Source organism: Vitis vinifera, chromosome 18 (genome assembly GCF_030704535.1).
Source record: "Vitis vinifera cultivar Pinot Noir 40024 chromosome 18, ASM3070453v1".
Taxonomy (NCBI): domain Eukaryota; kingdom Viridiplantae; phylum Streptophyta; class Magnoliopsida; order Vitales; family Vitaceae; genus Vitis; species Vitis vinifera.
This window is the reverse complement of record NC_081822.1, coordinates 6,628,329-6,650,402: the sequence shown is the minus strand read 5'-3', so window position 1 is coordinate 6,650,402 and position 22,074 is coordinate 6,628,329. Positions and strand designations below refer to the sequence as shown.

Genomic DNA, 22,074 nt, shown 5'->3' with positions numbered 1-22,074 from the left:
ACCCACGATAGAAATGAAATCCAAGCAATTTGATGATGGAGTATTTATCCTTACCTCTGAGGATCAAGAAGATATTTCATGGGATGAAACATAAATATGGATGAAATAATTGCAAAAAAAAGGAGGTTGGGTAGCACTAAAGGCACTGCAAAAGGTGGTACGCTGTGTATAGAAGCCAAAAAAAAGAAATGATCAGAAGTTGCAAAGTCACGTTGTCAACACTGTAGATCTTGGGGACAGTTGTCATAAGTGGAGTCCACCAATGCAAATTGATGATCAATAATACTAAGAAGATGCAGCCATGGATGCTTCTGCTTGGAAACATTCCATCAAAGGACAGTGTATATCACATTTTGTGTACTAGTGAGCTAAGAGTTGAGGATATGTGATGGGCATCATGCAGATTAAACCTTGTGTAATAAATAGGAGAGAGAGTTGAAAGTTGAATCTCTGTTTCCTGCTGCTTACACTGATTGTTCTTCCTCCATCACAGTGGTACTCAACTGCTCAAACTGCTGAATTCTGATGCCCCCAGTTCTGGATAAATGTGGCACTGCCAGTGTCCCACCATACAGGACAATTCTTCTCCTTCCCAATTACTCTTGTACCTTTTCTTCCCCACCCCCTTTTTTTTTAAAAAAACCTTTCTTTTTTTGTTTAATGGGTCATGCATTATAAAGTGTTATTTTGCTTTCCTGCACATTGGTTGAAAGAGGTTCCTTGTAATACAATCATGCTAGAAATTCGTAAAGTAATTCATATTTTCTTTCTAAACACCACCCCTTTTTTTTTATTTTTTTTATTTTTAGCATTAGTTGCCTTAGAGAAATACTTACATTTATTAAAAAATAAAATAAAATACAATACAGAATCACAGATAGCCTCTCCCTCTCTTCCGTGATATGAGAAGAAAGGAGGAAGATGATGTTCCCCATATATCGAGGAGACAGAAGAGAAAAGGAAGACGTGTACTGAAGACAGAGCATTGCTGGGTGTCCCATAATTTGAAAAGAGACTTTTTGACTAAATTTTACATATTTACGTGAGCGACCATGGTACTTTTATTTGTGCTGTTTCTATTTTCCATGGAGTAAGGTGAAGTCAGAATCTACAAACTTTGATTTCCCATAAATAGTCAAAATATGCAAAGATCGTGGTTTCCCAGAAATGAGAAATCCATTGAAAATGGCATTCATTCTTCTCAAGGGAGCTTCCATATTGGATATATCAATCAAAAACATCGTTGTCCAGCTGGAAATTGGAATCGAATAACCAAAGGCCGCGTGTCTCTACAAACGAATTTTTATCTTATATTCTATTAGTGTCGTCGAAAACTTGACACGTCTGGCATCTGTAACAAGACTTTTCTCAACTCGGTACTCCAATGGCATCCTTTAGTTTCCCACAAAAACTAATTTAATAGACTAAAGAATAAAGAAGAGGAAGAAAAAATGAGACCGTCCAATCGGTGGATTGATGCACCAAAGAATTCGAGAAAAGGTGACCGAAAAGCAGCGCAACAAAGATGAAAAAGACCCTCAAAAAAGCTCCTTAGGAGTTGTATGTTGTAATTGTTTAAGGCTCATGCCAGAGACACAACCTAAAACTGGCAATGGTATTTGTGCTCCTTTTCCAGTAGATGTCTTTTCAAGTGTCACCCATTTCTTCAAAGGATGTGTAAGTGGCCCTTATCCCTCTCGCCCAAAGCCAGAAAATATGAAAAAGCAAATCAAAGAAACCCTCCTAGTTGAGTGCATGAAGGCTTTGGCCACTACATGCTTACCATAACTAGTGCGAGGACCTTCCCCTCTAGGAAACAAACCCGTGTCAAACCCAACTCATACCGATTCCCCTACTTGCCGAAAGGCATGCTTTTAAGGCTCAAAAACTCAAAAAAGGGGGTATGACATGGATCCACCCCCTCTCTTCCCCAAAGATTAAACTTGATGGATGCCCCTCACCAGCCCAAAGCTTCATCTATAGCCTGAAAATTATTGTCGACCTACTCGCATAGTGTGCCAGGGATGGATAATTGTCCCCAGACATCTCTACCTCGTAGATGCATGCATGTTTTCTAATTCTTTTCCGCCCAATGCATCTTTCCAGGTCAAGTCATGATCTAGGGATGATGGTCGTAGACTTTTTTTTTCATGTGTCGCATATGGAACGGGTGTGGTCTACTGCCAGTGAGCCTCTCCGAAGAAGCCGCTGGCATCTTGGACTTACAAAGCTTGAACAGTGGTAGACCATGGTGAAAAGAGAAATAGAGGGGAATAGAGGGGGAAAAAAATAATTTACAGCAATTAAATCATGGTGGCTGTACGGAGATGGAAAATGGAGAAGTGGTCATATCACACTTTTGGCAAAAGCAAAAGGCGGTGATATGGGACACGGCCTCATTGCACCAGGGCTAGGATGCCGTGCTGACCATAGAGTAATAGAAAATGATGCTGAATTCAAATGGATCATGTACCATTCAAAGATGCCAATCGTGTGGCATTTAAGATAGCAGTCACATGAAAGTGCAGTCCCGTGTGGCTTTCCAGGGGTCCCTGGCTTATAGCATGGTGCCAATGTGGACCATTGCGACTGGCACATGCACTAAGGGACGGACACCTTCTGTGTCACCTAGTGAGGTATGGGTACCACAACTACAGGGAACAATTGTTGTCCTTGGTAGACCAGGACTCAGGAGGTGAGAGTTTTGTGGCAACCGCAACCGGGTTTGGAGGAATTAATTGGGTAAGCATGGTCACTATAGAAGCCTATGCCTAATGCCTAAAGCCTAATGGAGTGGTGGTGTTGTTTTCAGTTTCCATAGCTGACTTCAATACCCCATTCTTGGCCCACTTCAGTGTTTTCTCTCTCACTCACTCTGTGAACATATTTCTTTAATACCTTGGACATGTCTATGATAACAACTCCACATAATAATAGAGGATGAGCCCCGCCTTTGCCACTACCACAAGGGTGGCTTGTTTATTTATTTGGTTGGAAACAAGGATGAGACAACTGTATGCAAAACACGTGGATGATAAACTTAAAAAGAGCTTGCCGCTTGCTGGACCTGGACTATCTTTAATCATAATTCTATTGCACGTATCTTTGTTTTTCTATTTTAGTGGGTTGACGTTATTTTGTTTTTGCTATGTGGTGTTTGACCCATTACCTCAGTTTGGTGGTTTGACCATCAGGCCTGGTTGGAGTTCAACTGGATTCCTCCTTACTCAAATTAACAAAGCAACTAAAGGGAGAAAGAAGTGGGGGAAGGAGGAGTCCAAGAAGCTATGAACTCTAGGGAATTAGAGAAAAGATTCGAAGCTTGCTTGGGTTACATTACTTTTTCTGGTGGGGTTTGCAAAGGTCAAACTCCACGACCAATATGGAAGTTGCTTCAGCTGGATTATGATGAATACTCTAGTGTGCGAGTCAACCACTGGTCAGATGCTCAAATTCACTGACAATGACAGAAAGATTGAGGCATGAGCATCAACATCAGAGAAATTGGATACCAGCACCACTCCACTCATTCCTAGTCTTAAGTCTTAACAAATCGATCTCTGTATGCTTAGAAGCCAAGAATACATAGATACCCATACTTCGTGTGCAGGAGCCACAATGATGGAGACCCTAAGAACATAAGATTTTCACAACTACAAAATATTAATAAAATGAGGGGAAGAATGATATTAGGTATCGTGGGTACTTCCAAAGGTGGAAACCCCACATACATATAAAAAGATAACCTTTTCTTTCTTTTGAGTAACCTACAGGAATCAACACTAAACACGGAAATCCCTACGTCTGAATAAATTAATAGTTCATAACTGGTCAATATATTGCCAGTATCAAAACTTGTTTTTCATTTTACAGGGGATTTACAAAGGCTTAAGTAAATTCAGGCATTTGCTCGAGCAACAATGAAAAGCATACTAAAACTAACATAAATTGTCAATTAACCCATATTATGCACAAAGACCAAAGTACTCTTTCAGGCTATCTACTATAGTTATTTGATAACCAAAGTAATACTTTCATGAGAATGCAAGTCACAAGTTCAAGTCTAGGGCCAAGTAGTACTTCATTAGCATTAACTAGGTATAACAAATGAGGAAAAACATTTCATCACACAAGGATTAACATATTTGTTTCATTAAGAACTTATCTTCTTCATAAGGTGCTTGTATTTTCTCAAAACTGGTCCTGGTATTCTATTTCAAACTTCTTAGCCCTCAACATCATAGGGCTTAAAACATATTTTCTTCACAAGGATAGGAAATCCACTGATATGTGAGAGCATTCTTAGTTCTAGAATTATGTGTACTGTGAGCTCAAACAATTGAGCCAAAACAAGCCATGCAGTAACATTTGGATGCCTGCATGCATACAACATGCACAAACACATAGTTTGCAGAACTGAAAGAGACCTGTGATGACCTCCTTAGAACAGGAATCATGACCAACTAAGGCCCAAGGGAATGGACAAACCTTACCTATTCCCTGGAAGAAATAGGCATCCTGTAATGGCATGCTGGCGGTTAGATACATGATCAGAGTAGCTTATCAATTGAATGATTATGTACGAACATGACTTATCAAAAGTTAAAGAAAATCCTTTCACAACAGCAATCATTTCATTGCAACTGAACCAAGCATGTCTATGAGAAGATTTTTGCCAAGATAAGGATAAAATTAAATGAAGGAATAATTAATGTCTCATTTGGATACAATTCTTATTTTTTGTTTTTAAAAATAGGAAGTAGGCTTACCTTGTATCCTTAAAAATTACTTCCAAAAATTAAAAATTTGAGGTAGTAAAAATTTTTTAACACCTCCATTTTTTTAAACTATTTTTAAAAATCACTACCTGTTTAATATAAACTTTTAAAAGTTTTTGTATTTTATATAGAAGTTATTACTATTTTCTGTTTTTAAAAATAGAAAACATGGAAATATATCCAAACAGACACTAAGTTAACATAAAGCTCCAAATCAATGCATGATAGGAAGACTGTACACTAGAGTTGCTTAATATATATGCCCAAGAAATCTAACAAGAATTCTCATCCTCATGGAGCATGTACCGTGTATTTTGCCCATTCTTACAAAATTAGTTTTAAATTAAGATTGTTAACAACTCCAAAGGACCCAGCCTAATGGTTCAAATCTACATACAGTGACTCAACTAGTTAACCCAGAGTGTAAATCCTCTAAATATTAAATAAAAGCAATAATTTCTGCCTACCAAGTTTGCAGTCATGATCTCCAGGTTTTTATCCATGTTAACATAAAATAAAATCTTTAGCAAAGTTGATGGATAATGATGTAACATACTACCAGCTGCAACTTCACAACTACTCATTCTTGGTTTCTCCATCATTAATTTCTGCAAGCTCTTCCATTTCATCCATGTCATCAATGGGAATATCTTCGTTGTAATCCTCTGCTTCATTTTAACCAATTAAGGACCATAAATTATATGAACAATACTTCATCCTATAGAAACATTCTAAAATATTGTTTAAAAAGAATAAAATAAAATGAAATTTTCAGGCTTATTCACAAGAATAGAATTTAATTTATGATAACGATCACAAGTTACAGCATAATACAGGGCTGAGAGAGAGAGAGAGAGAGAGAACTCTTTTAGAGATAAATTTAATTTATCAAGAGCATAGGTATAAAATTAACTTTAATCTAGTTTTCCAAATATTTTTATATGTAGACATAAATTCCTTTATTTATAGGCATATTCATACAACATTTTTGCAGAAAAGTTCTACAATTTTTTTTTTTTTTGATCCGTAAGTAATATGTGTATTGCAAAAGAGGCGCTAAAGAAGTGACTCAAATAGATACAGTGTAGAAACAACTCACCCCCTTACAAAAGAACCCAAGCCACTAAGACAACACAAAAAACCCTCTCCCTTAACGCATACACACCCATTCAATAAAATCTATTAAGGTCAAAGGACCATCTTTTATCCACAATTTGGTTTCCGACCAAAGTAAATCACAAAAGAAATTTTCAGCTTTTGGATGGACAGCACACTGTCCTCAAAAGCAATTGAATTCCTAGCCTTCCAAATAACCCAAAACAAGCATAACGGCCCCAAAAGCCACACCACCTTCCTCTTCTTGCCCACAAAGGAGCCTCTCCAACCTATGAGAGTTTCCTTAACCAAACGTGGAAATACCCAAGAAACTCCAAAAAAAGAGAGGAGCAAAGTCCACACCTCCCTTGTTCTTTCACAATGAAGGAGCAGGTGGTCAATCGACTCCCCACACTTTTGGCAAAGAAAACACCTATTTGCCAAAACCCAACCCCTCTTTTGCAAACGATCCAATGTCAAAACTCTACCCCACGAAGCCTCCCACTCAAAGAAGTTAATCTTGGGCTGAGCACATGACCTCCAAATAATCTTTGAAGGGAACAAAGCAGAAGATACCGGCTGTGGTGCCTTATACAAGGACTTTACCGAAAAAACCCCATCCTTTGATTTCACCCATCTCACTCTGTCCTCCTTATCCACCCTCACCCTCTTCCCTTCCAAATAACAAAGTAATCTTCCCACTCCTTCCATCTCCCAATCATTAAACGGCCTATTGAAAGTAGGAGTCCAACTTCCCCTCCTATCCCCCTCGGCTGTCCAAACTTCATTTACCCAAGCCTCTTTTGACGTTGCTAAGGCAAAAAGTGAAGGGAAAGTCTCGCTTAAAGGCTGGAACCACACCACTTATCTTTCCAAAACCTCACATTCTTACCATCCCCCACCTCAAAACCCAAAAAAAGGGTTACAAGCTGTCCCATCTTATTTATAGCTTTCCACAAACCGACTCCATATGTCGCCCTAATCTCACAAGATCTCCATCCTCCAATTTCCTCCCTGTACTTCCTTCTGATCACCTGATTCCAAAGGGCCTTTTTTTCATTTGCAAAGCGCCATGCCCATTTGCCCAAGAGAGCCTCATTGAACAAACCAAGGCTCTTAACCCCCAAACCTCCTTTACTTTTGTCCACACACAATCGGCCACCTAACTAAGTGAGGTTTTTGCTTAAGAGAGCCACCTCCCCACAGAAAATCCCTTTGTATCTTTTCCAACCTCATCCTAACCGCCCTAGGTAAATGGAAGATTGACATAGAATAGATCGGTAGGTTGGATAGAGTACTCCGAATTAAAGTAATCATTCCTCCTTTCGAGATGTATTGTCACTTCCACATAGCCAATCTCTTTCTGAATCTTTCCTCTATTCCATCCCATACACCAATAGATTTGAAAGGGGCACCCAAAGGCATTCCTAGATAGGTGGAGGGCAAAATTCCCATTTTATATCCAAATTCATCCGCCAACTCTCCCATATTTTCAACTCTGCCAACTGGGATCAATTTGACTTTTTTCCATATTCACTTTTAACCCTGACAAAGCCTCAAACCACATTAACAACCAGCACAAGTGTGTCAACTGATCCTCTTTAGCTTCACAAAACACCAACGTGTCATCAGCAAACAATAAATGTGTAATCTGGACCCCTTCACCCCTTCTTCCCTGAACCATACAAGGCGTCAAAAAACCTCCAACAACTGCTATTTTCATCAAATGGCTAAAAGCCTCCATCACTATTACGAATAAATAAGGCAAGAGGGGGTCTCTTTGCCTTAAGCCCCTTAAGCCCTGGAAAAAACCCATTGGACTGCCATTCACCAAGACTGAAAAACTGACAGTGGATAAACACCACTTTATCCAACTACACCACCTTCCTCCAAATCCCATTTTCCCCAATACCGCTAACAGAAATGACCAATCCACATGGTCATAGGCTTTCTCAATATTTAATTTGTACAAAATTGCCCCTCTATTACTTTTCAGAATGGAGTCTATTGCCTCATTTGCGATCAGAACTACGTCCATAATCTGCCGCCCCTCCACAAAAGCATTTTGAGACAAAGATATCACTTTGGCTAACACTCCTTTTAACCTATTAGCCAACACCTTAGCTAACCATTTGTAAAGCCCTCCCATCAAACTTATTGGCCTAAAGTCCTTCAAGTCCTCAACCCCCCCTTTCTTAGGAATCAAAACTAAGAAGGTCGCATTCAGGCTTCTGACAAATTTCCTCGTCTCATGAAACTGTCTGAACAAATTCATAACTTCCTCCTTCACAAAATCCCACGAAAACTGCCAAAAGGCCATTGAGAAGTCATCCGGCCCTGGTGCTTTTTCTCCGCAATAGTCTGCCAACGCTTCAAAAACCTCCTCCTCTGAAAAGGGCTTCTCCAGCCTCTCCACATCCCTCACTTCCAACCTTTCAAAAATTAACCCATCTATACTAGGCTTCCAGTCACCAAGATCTATCAACAGTTCTTGAAAATTTCTACCAACCTCCTCTTTGATTTCACTTTCCTCAGTTAAACACCTCTTATTCACCTTTATTCTATTCAATTGATTCCTCCTATTGTGAGCATTTGCCATTTTATGAAAAAACTTGGTGTTTTTGTCCCCCTCTTTCAGCCAGATTTCCCTAGACTTGTGCCTCCATGACACTTCTTCCAATAAGGCTCACTTCTTATATAACTCCCTTGCCTCCTCCTAGCCTCTTCTTCTTCCATTGACAGAGAATGACCCCTCTTTTCCTTATCCCAGTAATCTATTAAAATCCACGCTTTCTGCTTCTCGCAATCAATCTGACCAAAAACCTCTTTATTCCAGTTTCTTAACAACGGTTTTAAAGCCTTCAATTTTTCAGTCAAGATGAAACTAGCCGATCCGCTCACTTGAATCCCCTCCCACCACTGTCTTAGCACCTCTTTAAAGCCCTCACTTTTCAACCACATATTCTCAAATCTAAAAGGTCTGGGTCCTCTCCTCATCCAGAAGAATCGGGGCATGATCAGAAACCGACCTAGCCAGAACAGTTTGGACCGCTCCCTGGAAATGAGCTTCCCACTCCTCAGAAATAAGGAATTGATCAATTCTTAACTTTGATCGATTATTGAGACCTCCACACCATGTGAACACCCCCCCTTAAAGAGGCAAGTCCCTTAAATCTAACTCCTCGATCACCTCTGAAAATCTCCTTATCGCCTGGGACAATCGGCCTCCTCTGCTCCTCTCAGAGGGGAATCTAATCATGTTGAAATCTCCTGCTATGCACCATGGTTCATTCCATAACCCTCTAATTGCCCCCAGCTCACTCCAAAATTCTTCTCTCTCAACTTTCACTGTGGGCCCATAAACTCCTGAGAAACACCAACAAAAACCATCCTCACAGTTCTTAAATTGGCAAGAAACAGTAAATTTGCTCACTTCCATCTCCTCTAATTGCAACACCCCGTTATCCCAAAACACCAAAAAAAACCCCCAGCCGCCCCCCTGGAATTTAAAACCCCCCACTCCAAGCATCTTCCAACCCCGAGGCTTTTGACCAAACCATTCGACATCTCCTGGATTTTTGTTTCCTGGAGACACACTAAGTCGACCTTCTGTGATTTAATCACACCCTTTATTAATTTTCTCTTTTCCCTATCGTTTGCCCCTCTTACATTCCACAACAGAATTCTTAACTTCATCTAACAACCTCTTGATGGCCCCGATCCCCTTCTATTCCACCATAATTCACCGACCACTCAAGTTTCTTTAACTCCCGATCAAATTTCGAAAGTCTTTGACTTTTCCTCTTTTTTCCGGTGACCCTCTCAGAACAATCCCTTCTTTCCCTTATTCTGTTGAGGAGTTTCAAAATCTCTCTTTCAAAGCCCTCTACAAGCATTCCCAAGCACTGACAAAATCTTGCCAGGAAACTATACCTCCAAGACTCCTCGTCATCATCTTCTTTCTTAGCCCTGTTGTCCCTTCCCTCTTCCAACAAAAAATAAATACCCTCTCCCATCTGATCGTCCCTTTCTTCCGCTGGACACACTCTCAACGGAGTAAAGTTTAACTTCCCTTCACCACGGCGTCAATACCACACCTCTCTTCCATCGCAATCACAACCCCCTCCCCCCCGAGAAAGTAGATGAAGAAGAGACCTTTCCCCCCCAAAAGCAAACCGCAGAAGGCTTAAGAGTGGAATACCTAGCATTTTCCTCCATCAGCCACTCGTCCGCAAAAGAAACCCTTCCATTCTCACTTCTCTCCGCTGCTACAAACATCTCGCCAGGCAAGAGCTGTTCTTCGAACCAGTTCACTGAGTGTGACCGACCTAAAGAAGCCCTAGCTTCTTTTAAATGTCTTTCCTTTGTGGGCCTAAAAAAAGGGCAAGCCCACAAAGCTTCAATGGGCCGACCCTCTAAAAAACCCAAATTGGGCCTGCCTTCCACCCCACCTGGCCCAAAACATGGAGGGCTTGAATGGCCATCACTGTAGGCCCGCCCCGACCCTCCGTTGGACTGTCCCTCTTCCCAACAATCCCGCGACCCACTTAGCTTCTCCCTCTCTCTTAAAGCCCAATCCAGATGGATTTGAGAGACTTCAAGAGTGGGCTAACACTGATCAGGCCTATTAACCCCTTCACTTAAGCCCACCTCTCCTCTCCATTTACCACCCTTCTTCTTCCCCAAAGCTGAAAAAGCTTCAGCTGTACCAGACGTCCCGTCTCCATCAAGTTTTTCTTCCCCCCCAACTTTTCTGACTAAATTTGCCCCCACAACCTCTACAACACGCCAAATTTTCTTTCCTTTGCTACTGCTACTCTCCGCGCGTGAGCCCACTTCCCTTTCTTCCCTTGCCTTCTCCTTCTCACCCCTCTTCTTCTTCTTCATCGACACCACCTTAGATAACCATGGCAGCCTCTCCCACCACAGTTGTAATGCATAGTAGTAATCATCACCGCTAAATGCAAAGTTCCCGGAAAAAAATTCCCCCTGTTCTTCACCAAAATTCTGGCCCACTGGAGCTGAGAGCAGTTCCTTGTTTCTCCATCCACCTCAACAAAGCCTCCACAACAGTCTCCTATTCTCTTAAAAATTTCTTCACTCCAGCAATGAAGCGGGAGTCCCACCACTCTTACCCAAACATCTTTTGTTTGGCTTCCTGCCTCCACGCTCCATCTCTCTAAATGCAACACTTTGTCTTTAAATCGTCGCGTCCCCCTTTTTAGTGTTCTCTCTGCCTCTTCTTCATCTTCGAACTCTAGCATCATGAGAGGTCCTCCCATACTCAGCACTTTCAATCATTTTCTTATGTTCCAGCTGTGCTCACCCCATTTTCTAACCAACTGCAACTCCGACTCCCCCACTGACCCAGTACCCCATCTTCCAACAAGGCACCTGCCCAGTCCCTCCTCCCTATTCCTCAATCCTCTCCCTCCAACTTGAAGCCATAAATCATCTCCTTACCTTCCGACTGGCTCCTTGGTCACATCCACAAAAGACTTCTTCTCACCCTCCACCTTCTTTCCATGGCAGCTTTCTTCCTTTTTTTCTATTATCACCCCTTTCGACTTTGACTCACCTCGTAGGGCTTCTTCCAGCTTTACTTCCTCTTGCGTTACTACCCCTAAATCCTGAAGTTTCTCAGCAAAACAGGCCCAACCTCCTGGCAAAACCTCTTAGACTCCACATCAATAATAGAACAGAGAATGTATCTCCCCACCCCATTTTCGCGTCTTTCCACTTTAAACTTTCTACCCTCTTCCTCCCACACTTTAGCTAAACTTCCTTTCCTTTCCTCCCTACAGCATTCTTCAAGACCTTCCAGAAACTTTCTCAAACTTGTCACCCCAAATCTGATCCAAGAGGATAAACCTCTACTCCTTTCCACAATGGTGCCTTGTATCTTCCCTCTGACTTCCTCTACTGAAACCTCAAACGTCTTTGACTCAATCGCAAACCACCTCTTTCCCCCTCTCATCTCACGATACTATGACCTTGGTAAAATATAAACTTTTTAGAAAAATTATACAATTTATAAGCCATTTTTACAGTTTAATTTTCTAACCTCGATTAGGTAGGGTTATTCAAGCCCTTGCTCCAAGTAAAGGACCCCCCATTGCCAATTTTCATTATTCCACTATATTGGACTTTTGCATAGATTGTTCAACAGTGCCAATCTTGATCAGGTTCCTCCTAGAGGCATAGCAGAGATAATAAGAATTTCTTTGATGGAAACCTTCCAAAAGGGAAGATTCTTTGGTAGATGGCTCCTTTATCTTTGACTTAGTTTATTTGGTTAGAAAGGAATGCAAGGATTTTTTAGGGTAAATGAAGATTGGTGGATGTCATTTGGGACTCGATTTTCAATTTCTCTTCCCTATGAGCCTTAGTCACCAAGCCTTTTGTGGATATTCCATTGTATTAATGCTAGATTGGAAGAGTGCTTGCTACTCAAATCAATACGAAGCAGGAGGCAATGATTGATTGGTTAGCCTCCAATAAGTTTAGTAAAATTAAACCAACGGATGTTCAATGGATAACCCTAGATAGATGGGTATTGGAGGTGTGATTAGAGACCATTCTGGTACAATATTGAGAGCTTCCTCTAAGCATGTTGAAATGGAGTTAGCCATAAGGACAGAGATATTGGAATTATTGGAGGGTTTGATGCAAGCAAAAGTTATATCTCTATCCAATCTAATTGTAGAGGGAGATTCTGCCACTGTAATATCCTGGGTGAATAATAAGGAAAGGGATTTATGGAAGTTTGACAACTGGATGCGTAAAATCATAGATACTACAAATGAATTAGGCTATTCTTTATCTTGGATTCCTTGTACAACTAACCAAGTCACAAATCAATTAGCCAAACAAGGAGCAAAGCATATGGCCTCCTCTATTGGAAATTTCCTTCCCCACTGAGTGTCAATTGTTTTTCCTCTTATATGTGTGCGGATTTTTTATGAGGGGCTAATTTTTGTGGTTCTATTTCTTGGTTACTTTCTACCATCTTTTGTACATCTTTGAAGGATTGTTTATCCTTCTTGCATTTATCAATTGAGTGATGAATGAAAATGCTTGTTTCTGATTAAAAAAAAAAAAAGCAATGTCCTACCAAAATAAAATGTCCAAAAGAAAAGAAAATTAAAACTTAAAGACAAAATGAAAGCAGTTGGCCTACTTCAACTACCACTGATAAAGAATGAGAAAATATACCTCTAGAAATCAATGACATTGGACTGTGGGTTGGATCTCTTGATTCTAATGTGTTATCCAGAAGATAGGGCAGTTCTAAAAATTGCAACAAAAGCTCCGTTTGAGGGTTGCGATGATACCCTACCAAAGAAAAAAAAAATAGTCAAAGCATCAATATATATTTTTCACATCACTTGTTCCTTAAACCATGGTTGGAGAATAGTACATTAAACAAAAAGTAACAATATCCATGAACCTTAAAAAAATTAGCATGCATGCTGCAAAACCAGATCTAGAAAAATTTCTTTCTTTCTTTTTGAATGGCAGAGTGGAAGGCAGAATGATATCACAACTTTGATATTTATCCAACTTGATATCACATATTCAGACTTAGGCCACAAATTTCTTAGGTACTACTGAAGAACAATAGAAAATTAAACTAAATCAGTCAGCACTCCAATTCAAGAATATTAACTAAGAAGGAAGCCACAACTACTATCCAACAGAGAATGTGCACCACTGGCTTCTTGCCTGGATGGTATCTAATGAATGATATCAAGTGGTAATCATTAGCCCAATCCCCATTTAGTATAAAAAAAACAATAGACCACACAAATGCACATATATCAAGCTGCTGAGGACAAGAAATTATATTTCTATATTATAAAACATAAACACAAACTAAAAAGATAAGTTCTAATGCCTAAAATATAAGTCTTTTATGTCTAGACCTTTTCTGCAGTAGAAATCTTTAGGCATTTGGACAGAATGTATAGTAATTTCTTGTTTTTCATATACACCGACTGCATTTCTGACCTCATGAAAAGGGATGTCAGACCAACTTCGTAGAATTCCATTTATTACTGTTTTTTTAAAAAAAAAACTAGAGAAGAAAGAAAGATGTGATTACTTTTTTATTTTTGTGAATGGTTTGAAGCCAATTTAATTTGCACCAAGTCAGGGACTGACCATATTGTAGGATCCTAAATTTATGATCTCACTTAGAGAACTTCTAATTTATTTTCTTATTTCAGAGGGTAAAAAAAAAAAGCCCAATCTCATGGAGACAAATCAAGGTACAAACCACATTAAAAGTGAAATCTGATATCTCAAAACCCTTACCAGAAAAGCAACTATTGGAGGCAGACTGAGAGGGATCATAGCAAGGAACCGTTTGAACAAATTCGAAAGGTTTGGCCCCCCTTGTTAGTAGCCTACTCCTTACCCAATCACGACAATCTTGCATGTCAACCTGTGCACCCCTACATTCCAAAGCATAAAAGTTAACAGGCTATCTCTTATATAAAAACAGGACCACAATGAAAATGTGATTTGAGTAATAATAATCTGAAATAATGCATATAGAGAAGATACACAGACCCCAAATTTGCACGATGGATGGTTAAAGGAAAGATAGAGTTGAACTTCCGTGTTATTGCCAACCATTCTTCATCATACTGAATCTCATAAGGTCCTGGCACTGTTTCTATTTCAACAATCTAAAACTCGCTCAGTACCACCAATTGAGGCATTTAATTTCCAGCAATGACTACATTAAAAGCCCTTAAAACATAAATGAAAATAACAAGGGCTACCTGCAAAAATTTGCGACCTGGAAGGCACTTGTCAAGTGCAAGAAATTTAGTCACTTGACCAACCTCCCCATGTTGAACAAGAGCAGCAAATTTGCAGTGTAGGTGAGCTGAAAACCAGTAGGAAGGTTTCAGTTTTTCCAGCAGTTCTGCAGCAGCCTTGCTTCCCAAAGTTCTTTCCTGGATCTGAAATAGCAAATGTTTTTTATTTTTTATTATTTTTAATGATAAAAAACTAATTCCTTGAAATGAATTAGTAAGTATAATGAAGGACAAGATATCATCTGAAATATACAAAATCTTATCACAGATGGACCCAAAAAAAAAGGTCTAAACTACTCCAAAAGAGAAGCAAAGAAGTTGCACAGCTAAGAAGGAAAATGGATAGTGACTGCAAGAGATCCCATAACTCTGGGAGGTAACAGATCCCCTACAAAAGTAGTCAACTTCTAGGCTCCTTGCTTTGCTAAAAGATTTGCAATAAGATAGCTCTGTACAAAGCCCGAGGAAAAGAATGTTCCAAATCCATAGCAATATTAATACATCATTCCCTATTGATTTTGTTTGGAAATTACAAGCTCCATTTAAGGTCAAATTCTTTGCTTGGTTAATAGCACTCGAGAAGGTAAACACCAATGACATGCTACAACTGAGAAGATCCTACAAAGGCCTCAGTCTTGATGCTTGTTTTTCGTGTATGGAGAATGGTGAAACAGTAAATCATATCTTCTTACATTGTCCATTGAGTTTAGGGCTTTGGTATATACTATTTAGTTTGGCTCATATGGATTGGGTTCCTCCTTAGAGTATATGTGACATGATAATTATTTCATATAGAGGATTGGGAAGTACCAATAGAGGCACGGTGTTGTGGCAGTTTACTTGTCTTGCTCTAATGTGGGTTGTGTGACTGGAAAGAAATGCTAGGATTTTTTAGGACAAGGTAAGAACTTCAGAGGGTCTTTGGGGCATAATTCATTTCTTAGCCTCCTTTTAGGTCTCTTTCATTACAACTTTTAAGGGTGTTCCCCTTAATTTGATCCAATTGGATTGAATGTTAATGTGTAGTTCCAACAGTGTGGCTTAGTAAGGATAGATTATTTTTGTATATTCTCACATGGGACATAGCTTGTGGAACCTCATAGTTGTATAGATTCTTGAACTTGAAGGTTCTTACTTTCTTTTCATGTTCTTTTTGGAGGATCTCTCATCCTTCTTTGTACTTATTTTTACTTATCTTAATATATCATATTGTTGTTTCTCATCATAAAAATAAAAAACTAGAATAGCTATTCAATGTGAACTTAATACTAGAGAAAGAGGGCAATATCACATGTTTGGAATAATGAATATAGAGAAAGATAGCATTGTAAGTGAGATCAACAAGTTAGATAGGCAATATACCCAAACCCATGTAATATAGGGATTGCCAATCCCATATCCTAATTATTTTTCTACATTGCTGCCCCAACAGCACCATTGACATCGATGCCACTTGTTCTTCCCAAATCCATCAGCTTACCTAGAACCAATTGATGTCAAGAAGCTCAGACTGAATTTAGTGAAGTTGTGACAATCAATCTAATAAGACAGTTAAACCATACAAGTTTACAAAAGCAACAATGATGGAATTTCAAGAGTGAGATTTTGGAAAGACAAATGGTACAGGAACAATACCCTTTATGATTATTTTCCTTCTTTATATGCTTTAGTGGATTCAAAAGATGCATGGGTAGCAAACTATTAGGATTCTTTGGGGGAAGAGGAGGGATGGAATCCCCGGTTCTCTGGACCTTTCAATGATTGGGAGGTGGAGGCGGTGGAGAGGTACCTTTTGACTTTACAAGGAAAGAGGCTAGTCATTGACTTGGAGGATAGGGTGCTTTGGAAAGAGACTAAGGACATGCATTTTTCTGCTAAATCCCTTAATAGTGCTCTTGAACCTAGAAGTGCAGTCCCGTTTCCATTGAACATCATTTGCAGCCCTTGTGTTCCTAAGGTGGGTTTCTTTGCTTGGGAAGCATCGTGGGAGAAGGTTCTAACTTTGGATCAACTCAAAAGGAGGGGGTGACCACCCATAGCTAATAGATGTTTCCTTTGTTGTGCTGAAGAGGAGCCGATTAATCACATTCTTATCCATCGTTCCAAGGCTACGGTTTGTGAGAGCTTGTTTTTGCGCTTTTTGGTGTGATGTGGGTCCTTCCACTTTCGGCTAGACCCCTCCTAGGTTGTCATGGATCCTTTGTGGGCAAGAAGCATAGAAAGGCTTGGATGACAGCTCATCTTTGTTTATTTTGGTCGGTCTGAAAGGAAAGAAACATGATAGCTTTTGAAAATGAGGACTCTCAATTCAAATGAAGAAATATTTTTTTGCATGTAATCTTTGGTTTTGGTCTAAGTCATGTATAGATGTAAGACCTTTACCTTTAATCAACTTTTTTGATTGATTGGGTTCTAGATGAGGGCTGATGAGTTTTTTGTATCCCTTCTTCTTTTTGTTCTTGCCTTTAAGCGCCTCTTGTATACTCCCTGTATGTTTTGGGTTGCCCTTTAGCTGACCTTTTCTCTTAATATATTTTTTTTTTGTGATCATCTATCAAAATCCCATATCTAACATCAATCAAATCTGTCAAGACTTTATAACTACATAATTATAATAAACACATCAATGAATATACTAGCATTTGAACTAAAACAATATAGAAATTCATCTTAATGAGAGAATATATTAAAGCCTTAGTAAGATCCATGAAAAGCATGCCAGGTAAACTTGTAAATTAATGCATCGCCTTAATACACTTTTAATTACCTCTTTCTCAAAAAAAGGTTTGTATCGAACAAGTTCCTTCCAGTTCCCATGGTCAGTGATGCCACAAGGCCAATCATGTGAAAGAAAGATATCAATCGGTTCTTCAACTTGCATAAGCTTATGGACATCATATTCACGAACATGATATACAGACCGGATATCCCTTTCATTATAAGGTGGTCGCTCATAGTGTCCTGCTCATAAAACACCTATTTTGATTTGATACCAAGGATCATTGCCACACAAAACAAATGTAGTTTAATTAACTCAACGATAAGCATATTAGCAAGCCTCTATATAGGTAGCAAAACTCAGCCTTTTAACTTCTATTAATTTGTTCTAATGAAATGTTTCTATTGAAGAATATCTTGTCCTTCAATTTAGGAAATTATCGTACAACAATGATAAGTCAAACTTTTTGTTTATCAAGTTTATAAGGATGGTTAGAGTTAGTTTTCAATGATAGAGTTAGTTTCCAATTTAAATTTTGAATTTCCCACACAAGGCTATGTAATCTGATAAATATATACCATACGTTCTCTTCTTGAATTAATAAGATGGTGCTAGAATTTTCTATAAAAGAAACAAAAAAGCTCATAACTGAAAGATGATACAAAATGCAATCCACTACACCCACATAGTGATGCTCAAATGAGCATATTAATACCTTAAAAGTAAATATATGATTGAATTGATTAACAAGAAAATAATAATTAACCAACCTAAATGATAATGACGTTCATTATAAATTCCAGAGAGCCCACCAATACGAATATTTCCAAACTTGACTACTCCAGCAAACCCCAAGAAGTATATGTTAGGCGCTGCCCATCCTCCATAGTACCTAAAAATGTGGCCAACACATAGTAACGATGTACATACGTCAACCATCTAGAATAAAATATCACAAAGTAACCACTAGACATTTTGAAACCTAAATTTATACCTTAGCCATTACATATATTATGCACTCTATTTTATCTATAAAGAACAAGAGAAAACCCCCAATGTCTAATAAACGGATAAAATATTTTAAGCATACAACATTAAAGAAAGACTAAATTATTAGGTGGAAGTTTCAACATTGAAAGCTCCAAGAAAACTAGCAAAGAAAAGATTTTTTTATTATTATTGGAAAAGGATTCCTCATCAACAACTCCTCAAGTTCTATTAGCGGTCCCAAACACTCTTTCTTAACAAACTAGACGAAAAAACCGAAAACTTAATGCAAGGCTTATGTGACAATGGAGCATAAGAAGGAATTGGAGGGCATATGCGAGGAACAATATAACAAAAAGCATTGCATTGAAGCACATAAGATGCAGAAGGAAAAAGATATCTGGTGATAAACTCAAACATAATAAGTCATTCTCATCCATTCAATCGAATTTTTTAGCATACCAATGCCTAAAAAGGAATTTTGATTGAGAAAATGAAGGGAGGTATAGTAAGTATGGATAAAAAAAAACATGAGAAGGATGAGGAATCCTCCCCACAATTACAAAAAATTGAAAAATAATTGAGCTCCTCCGTCGTAGAAGGACATCTATACAGGATGGAGTAGACCACATAAGAATATACATAGATATCAAACCCGAACTAAGCTCCTCTCATTGTTGACCAAATCCTTTTGATCTACACACCGAATGCCAATTGAGCTGAATAACATTGAGAGGAATGTCTTTGAAAGTGTTTGTACAAACTAGCAAAGAGTAGAATTGCTAGAGAGTGCCAATAAGGATGAGTATACACTACTTCACAGCACAATTAATGCAGATTTAAAACATCAATAACAAAACATAGCCATGGATGCAGAGCAACTAAATTGGGTTAGCGGATCTGGCCTATCTACTTCCTTGAAAAAAAATACTCATTTGTTTTTATAGCTTTGTAACATCTCATGCAATTTAGTTAATTTAAGGCAATCTAATTTAATTAAAACACAACGAGATCAGAAAATTCGGCACCCACTGAAGCAATAATATTCAGGCCCCATCGATATGCTCTACTTAATCTTTGCCTATCAAAATAAAACAATGATAACTCCAAGCACCTGTCACGGAATAAAGTACGTAGTTCAAAGGTAGTCATCTACAGCAGTTCAATGGTGTCATTACTTACCAGAACCACAACCATCAAATGTAAAGTACCAACATTTTTACCAAAATGCAGTATAGGCAAGAGAGAAAATTACACATCCAAGATATAATTTATAACAAACAAACCATATTGACCCATGCTCCTGGGAAACATTTGTTTCAAGGCAAAAGAAAAAGAAAGGGTTAATCTCCTGTGTACTTTGGTTGCGCCCTATTTCTGTTAGATGCTTCATTTAAGTTATTCTATTCTCCCAGTATAAGAAAATGAAAGTATGAAGTTACTCACAATTCCCACAGGTAATTGGATGCTTCATGATTCCCACCAATGAATATAGTTGGAAATGGGGCAACTTCTTGTCCTGAGTAATACTTCCAGAAAGAGTTCATGCTCCTGTATTTTGGTGGCACATTTAGACTCTCCAAATCCTTTTTGTTCCTAACAGCCTGTTTCCATCAAGAAATCAACTCAGTATGCAATTTTTACCATATATTTGGGCAATACAATGTCAGGGACCCAAAGCCAGCAATTTTTTTTTTGATAAGTATTTGTATTACGAAGAGGCGCTAAAATAGTGGCCAAGACATACAAGAAAGATACACTCACCGTCTTTCAACTGAAACAAAAGTCTGTCCAAAACGATGTACAAAAAACAACCCTTCCCAAAGCCAGCAATAAGTCACTTTGTCTACTATAAAATTTATATACTATTATCAAGATAACTCTTAGCTGTTGAATCAACAACTTTCATCAATGATTTTTCAATACCAAAATTGAGTCTCTGTGCTGCTATTACAGTTATTCTGATAGGAAAATTAAACAATCTTAATTTTACAGGTGTTTTTTTGGACGTTCAAATGGAATTGAATGAGTGGCTTCCTTGTATTTTGAATAGCATTTGAAGTTACCCATCCATCACAACTAATACGCCCCCCAAAGAAAAAGGGAACCAGCACAACCGACTTCATAAACTCAGTTTCAGGAACTCCTAATGATTAACACAATAATTATATCCATGACTTGTATTGTGGCGAAAATTCTTTGGAATGGCCCTATTTTCAATTATAAATGTGCACAGGATAATTTACATGGAAATTGATCGAGGAAATTCTTCACACGTTCAAATGAAGAATAAAGAACGATTATTCTTTCAAATTTCAAAATGAATTCGCTAAGTTGCAACATGGAATCCAATTCTTAGTGAGCGAATCAAATATGAGACAATAGTAGAAGCTATACGTACCTGAAAGTCACCGCAGCAAATGAGAAGATCGATTTTGGTGTTCTCAACCTCCTCCAGATACCGGAGAGTTGAGTACACATTATCTAGGTCACCGTGCATGCACCCTTCCACTGCAATCTTCACCATGTACGCATACATAAACACATGTATTTAAAATAAAATGCATCAATTGAATAAGCAAGAGGAAAATCCGGGAAAACTGATTTGAGGAAGCTCGTGAGACTTACTCTCATGTTGGCGGAGATCGGTTTGAGAGGGTTCAAAGCAACTTCGATTGCAGAAAGGAGAAAAACTGGACTCGATTATGGGTTCCGATCACCGAGGGCCCACTGCGGTCTAGGGCTCCTCGAAACGGACTTGTTAATATTAATGTAGCGCAGTGTCCCAATTGCCACTAATCTTTGGGCTAGCCCCGATGCTGAAGTGTTATTAACAGACTATAAAAACAATTTTTTAAGTCAAAAAAAAAAATCTTATTTTTTAAAATATTTTTTATTTTGATAGTATAAAAAAAAAATTATTAAATCAGTTTATATTAATATCAATTAAATTTAATTACAGTCTTAATAAAAATAAAAATAAAAACATTTTTAAACCAATAAATAATTAAAAATAAATGTTTTTTGTATAACATGAATTCCAGTATGGTAATAAAATCATAAATTTTATTTTGTTATTAAAAAACTAGTACTACTTCAATATATATATCATTAACAAAGGCTTTTTTTTTGTTAAAATTAATAATAATATTGTAGACCCCCTCAACTGGGGGCAGGTTTTTTTATTTTATTTTCATTCATTTTCTTTTTTTTTCTCCTTTTTTTTTTCTGCTTTCTTGATCCACCCGAGGACGGCTGGAAATGAAAGGAAGAGGAGAAGGACAGACCCGGGGACGGCTGGAAGTGAAAGGAGGGAGAAGGAGCTATCCTTAGGCGGCTAGAAGGGACAGTAGCGAGTCAGGATAGCTTGCTGAGGAAGATAGAAACGGAAAAAAAAAAAAAAAAAAGAAAAGGAAAAGGGGGGATGGCTTGGTGATGCTCGGGCTCAGCTAGCTGGAGAGTACCATCTTCAGCGCATTGTGGCTCGTCACCCAAGTACGTATCTATTCTCATTCCGGTATTTCCATATACATGTTTTGATTCTCCTATGTGCATGATAGTTTCGGGTATTCATTGTTTTCCTCATCAATTGTCATGATTGCTTCATTTTATTAGTAGAGACTCGACTTTATGGGCTTAGAGGGGTGTTACGGTCTTTACCGTACCT

At 38.5% G+C, this 22,074-nt stretch overlaps 1 protein-coding gene across 2 annotated transcripts; it reads right to left on the bottom strand.

Moving 5' to 3' along the window:
• Positions 1–5,000: 5,000 nt before the first annotated feature.
• On the bottom strand, positions 5,001–21,222 carry LOC100264324 (lariat debranching enzyme). Of its 2 annotated transcripts, none has more exons than XM_002283581.5 (10): positions 21,036–21,222; positions 20,809–20,925; positions 19,854–20,011; positions 18,191–18,312; positions 17,469–17,662; positions 14,663–14,845; positions 14,448–14,566; positions 14,190–14,329; positions 13,089–13,208; positions 5,001–5,443 (listed from the first exon to the last, which is right to left on the bottom strand). In XM_002283581.5, the coding sequence occupies exons 1-10, from the start codon at positions 21,039–21,041 to the stop codon at positions 5,355–5,357; spliced, it is 1,248 nt and encodes a 415-aa protein (XP_002283617.2). In that variant the 5' UTR covers positions 21,042–21,222; the 3' UTR covers positions 5,001–5,354. The 2 variants fall into 2 exon arrangements, with proteins under 2 accessions (XP_002283617.2, XP_010664457.1); XM_010666155.3 differs by having other exon boundaries at positions 20,809–20,918; positions 21,036–21,212.
• Positions 21,223–22,074: the final 852 nt, after the last annotated feature.

Excerpts from the sequence above, each read along its gene's own strand:
- LOC100264324 (XM_002283581.5), bottom strand. Across the intron at positions 17,663-18,190 it reads TGAACGTCATTATCATTTAG|GACACTATGAGCGACCACCT; the intron begins GTTGGTTAATTA and ends TTTTATGAGCAG. Across the intron at positions 5,444-13,088 it reads AATGTCATTGATTTCTAGAG|AGGATTACAACGAAGATATT; the intron begins GTATATTTTCTC and ends AAAATGAAGCAG.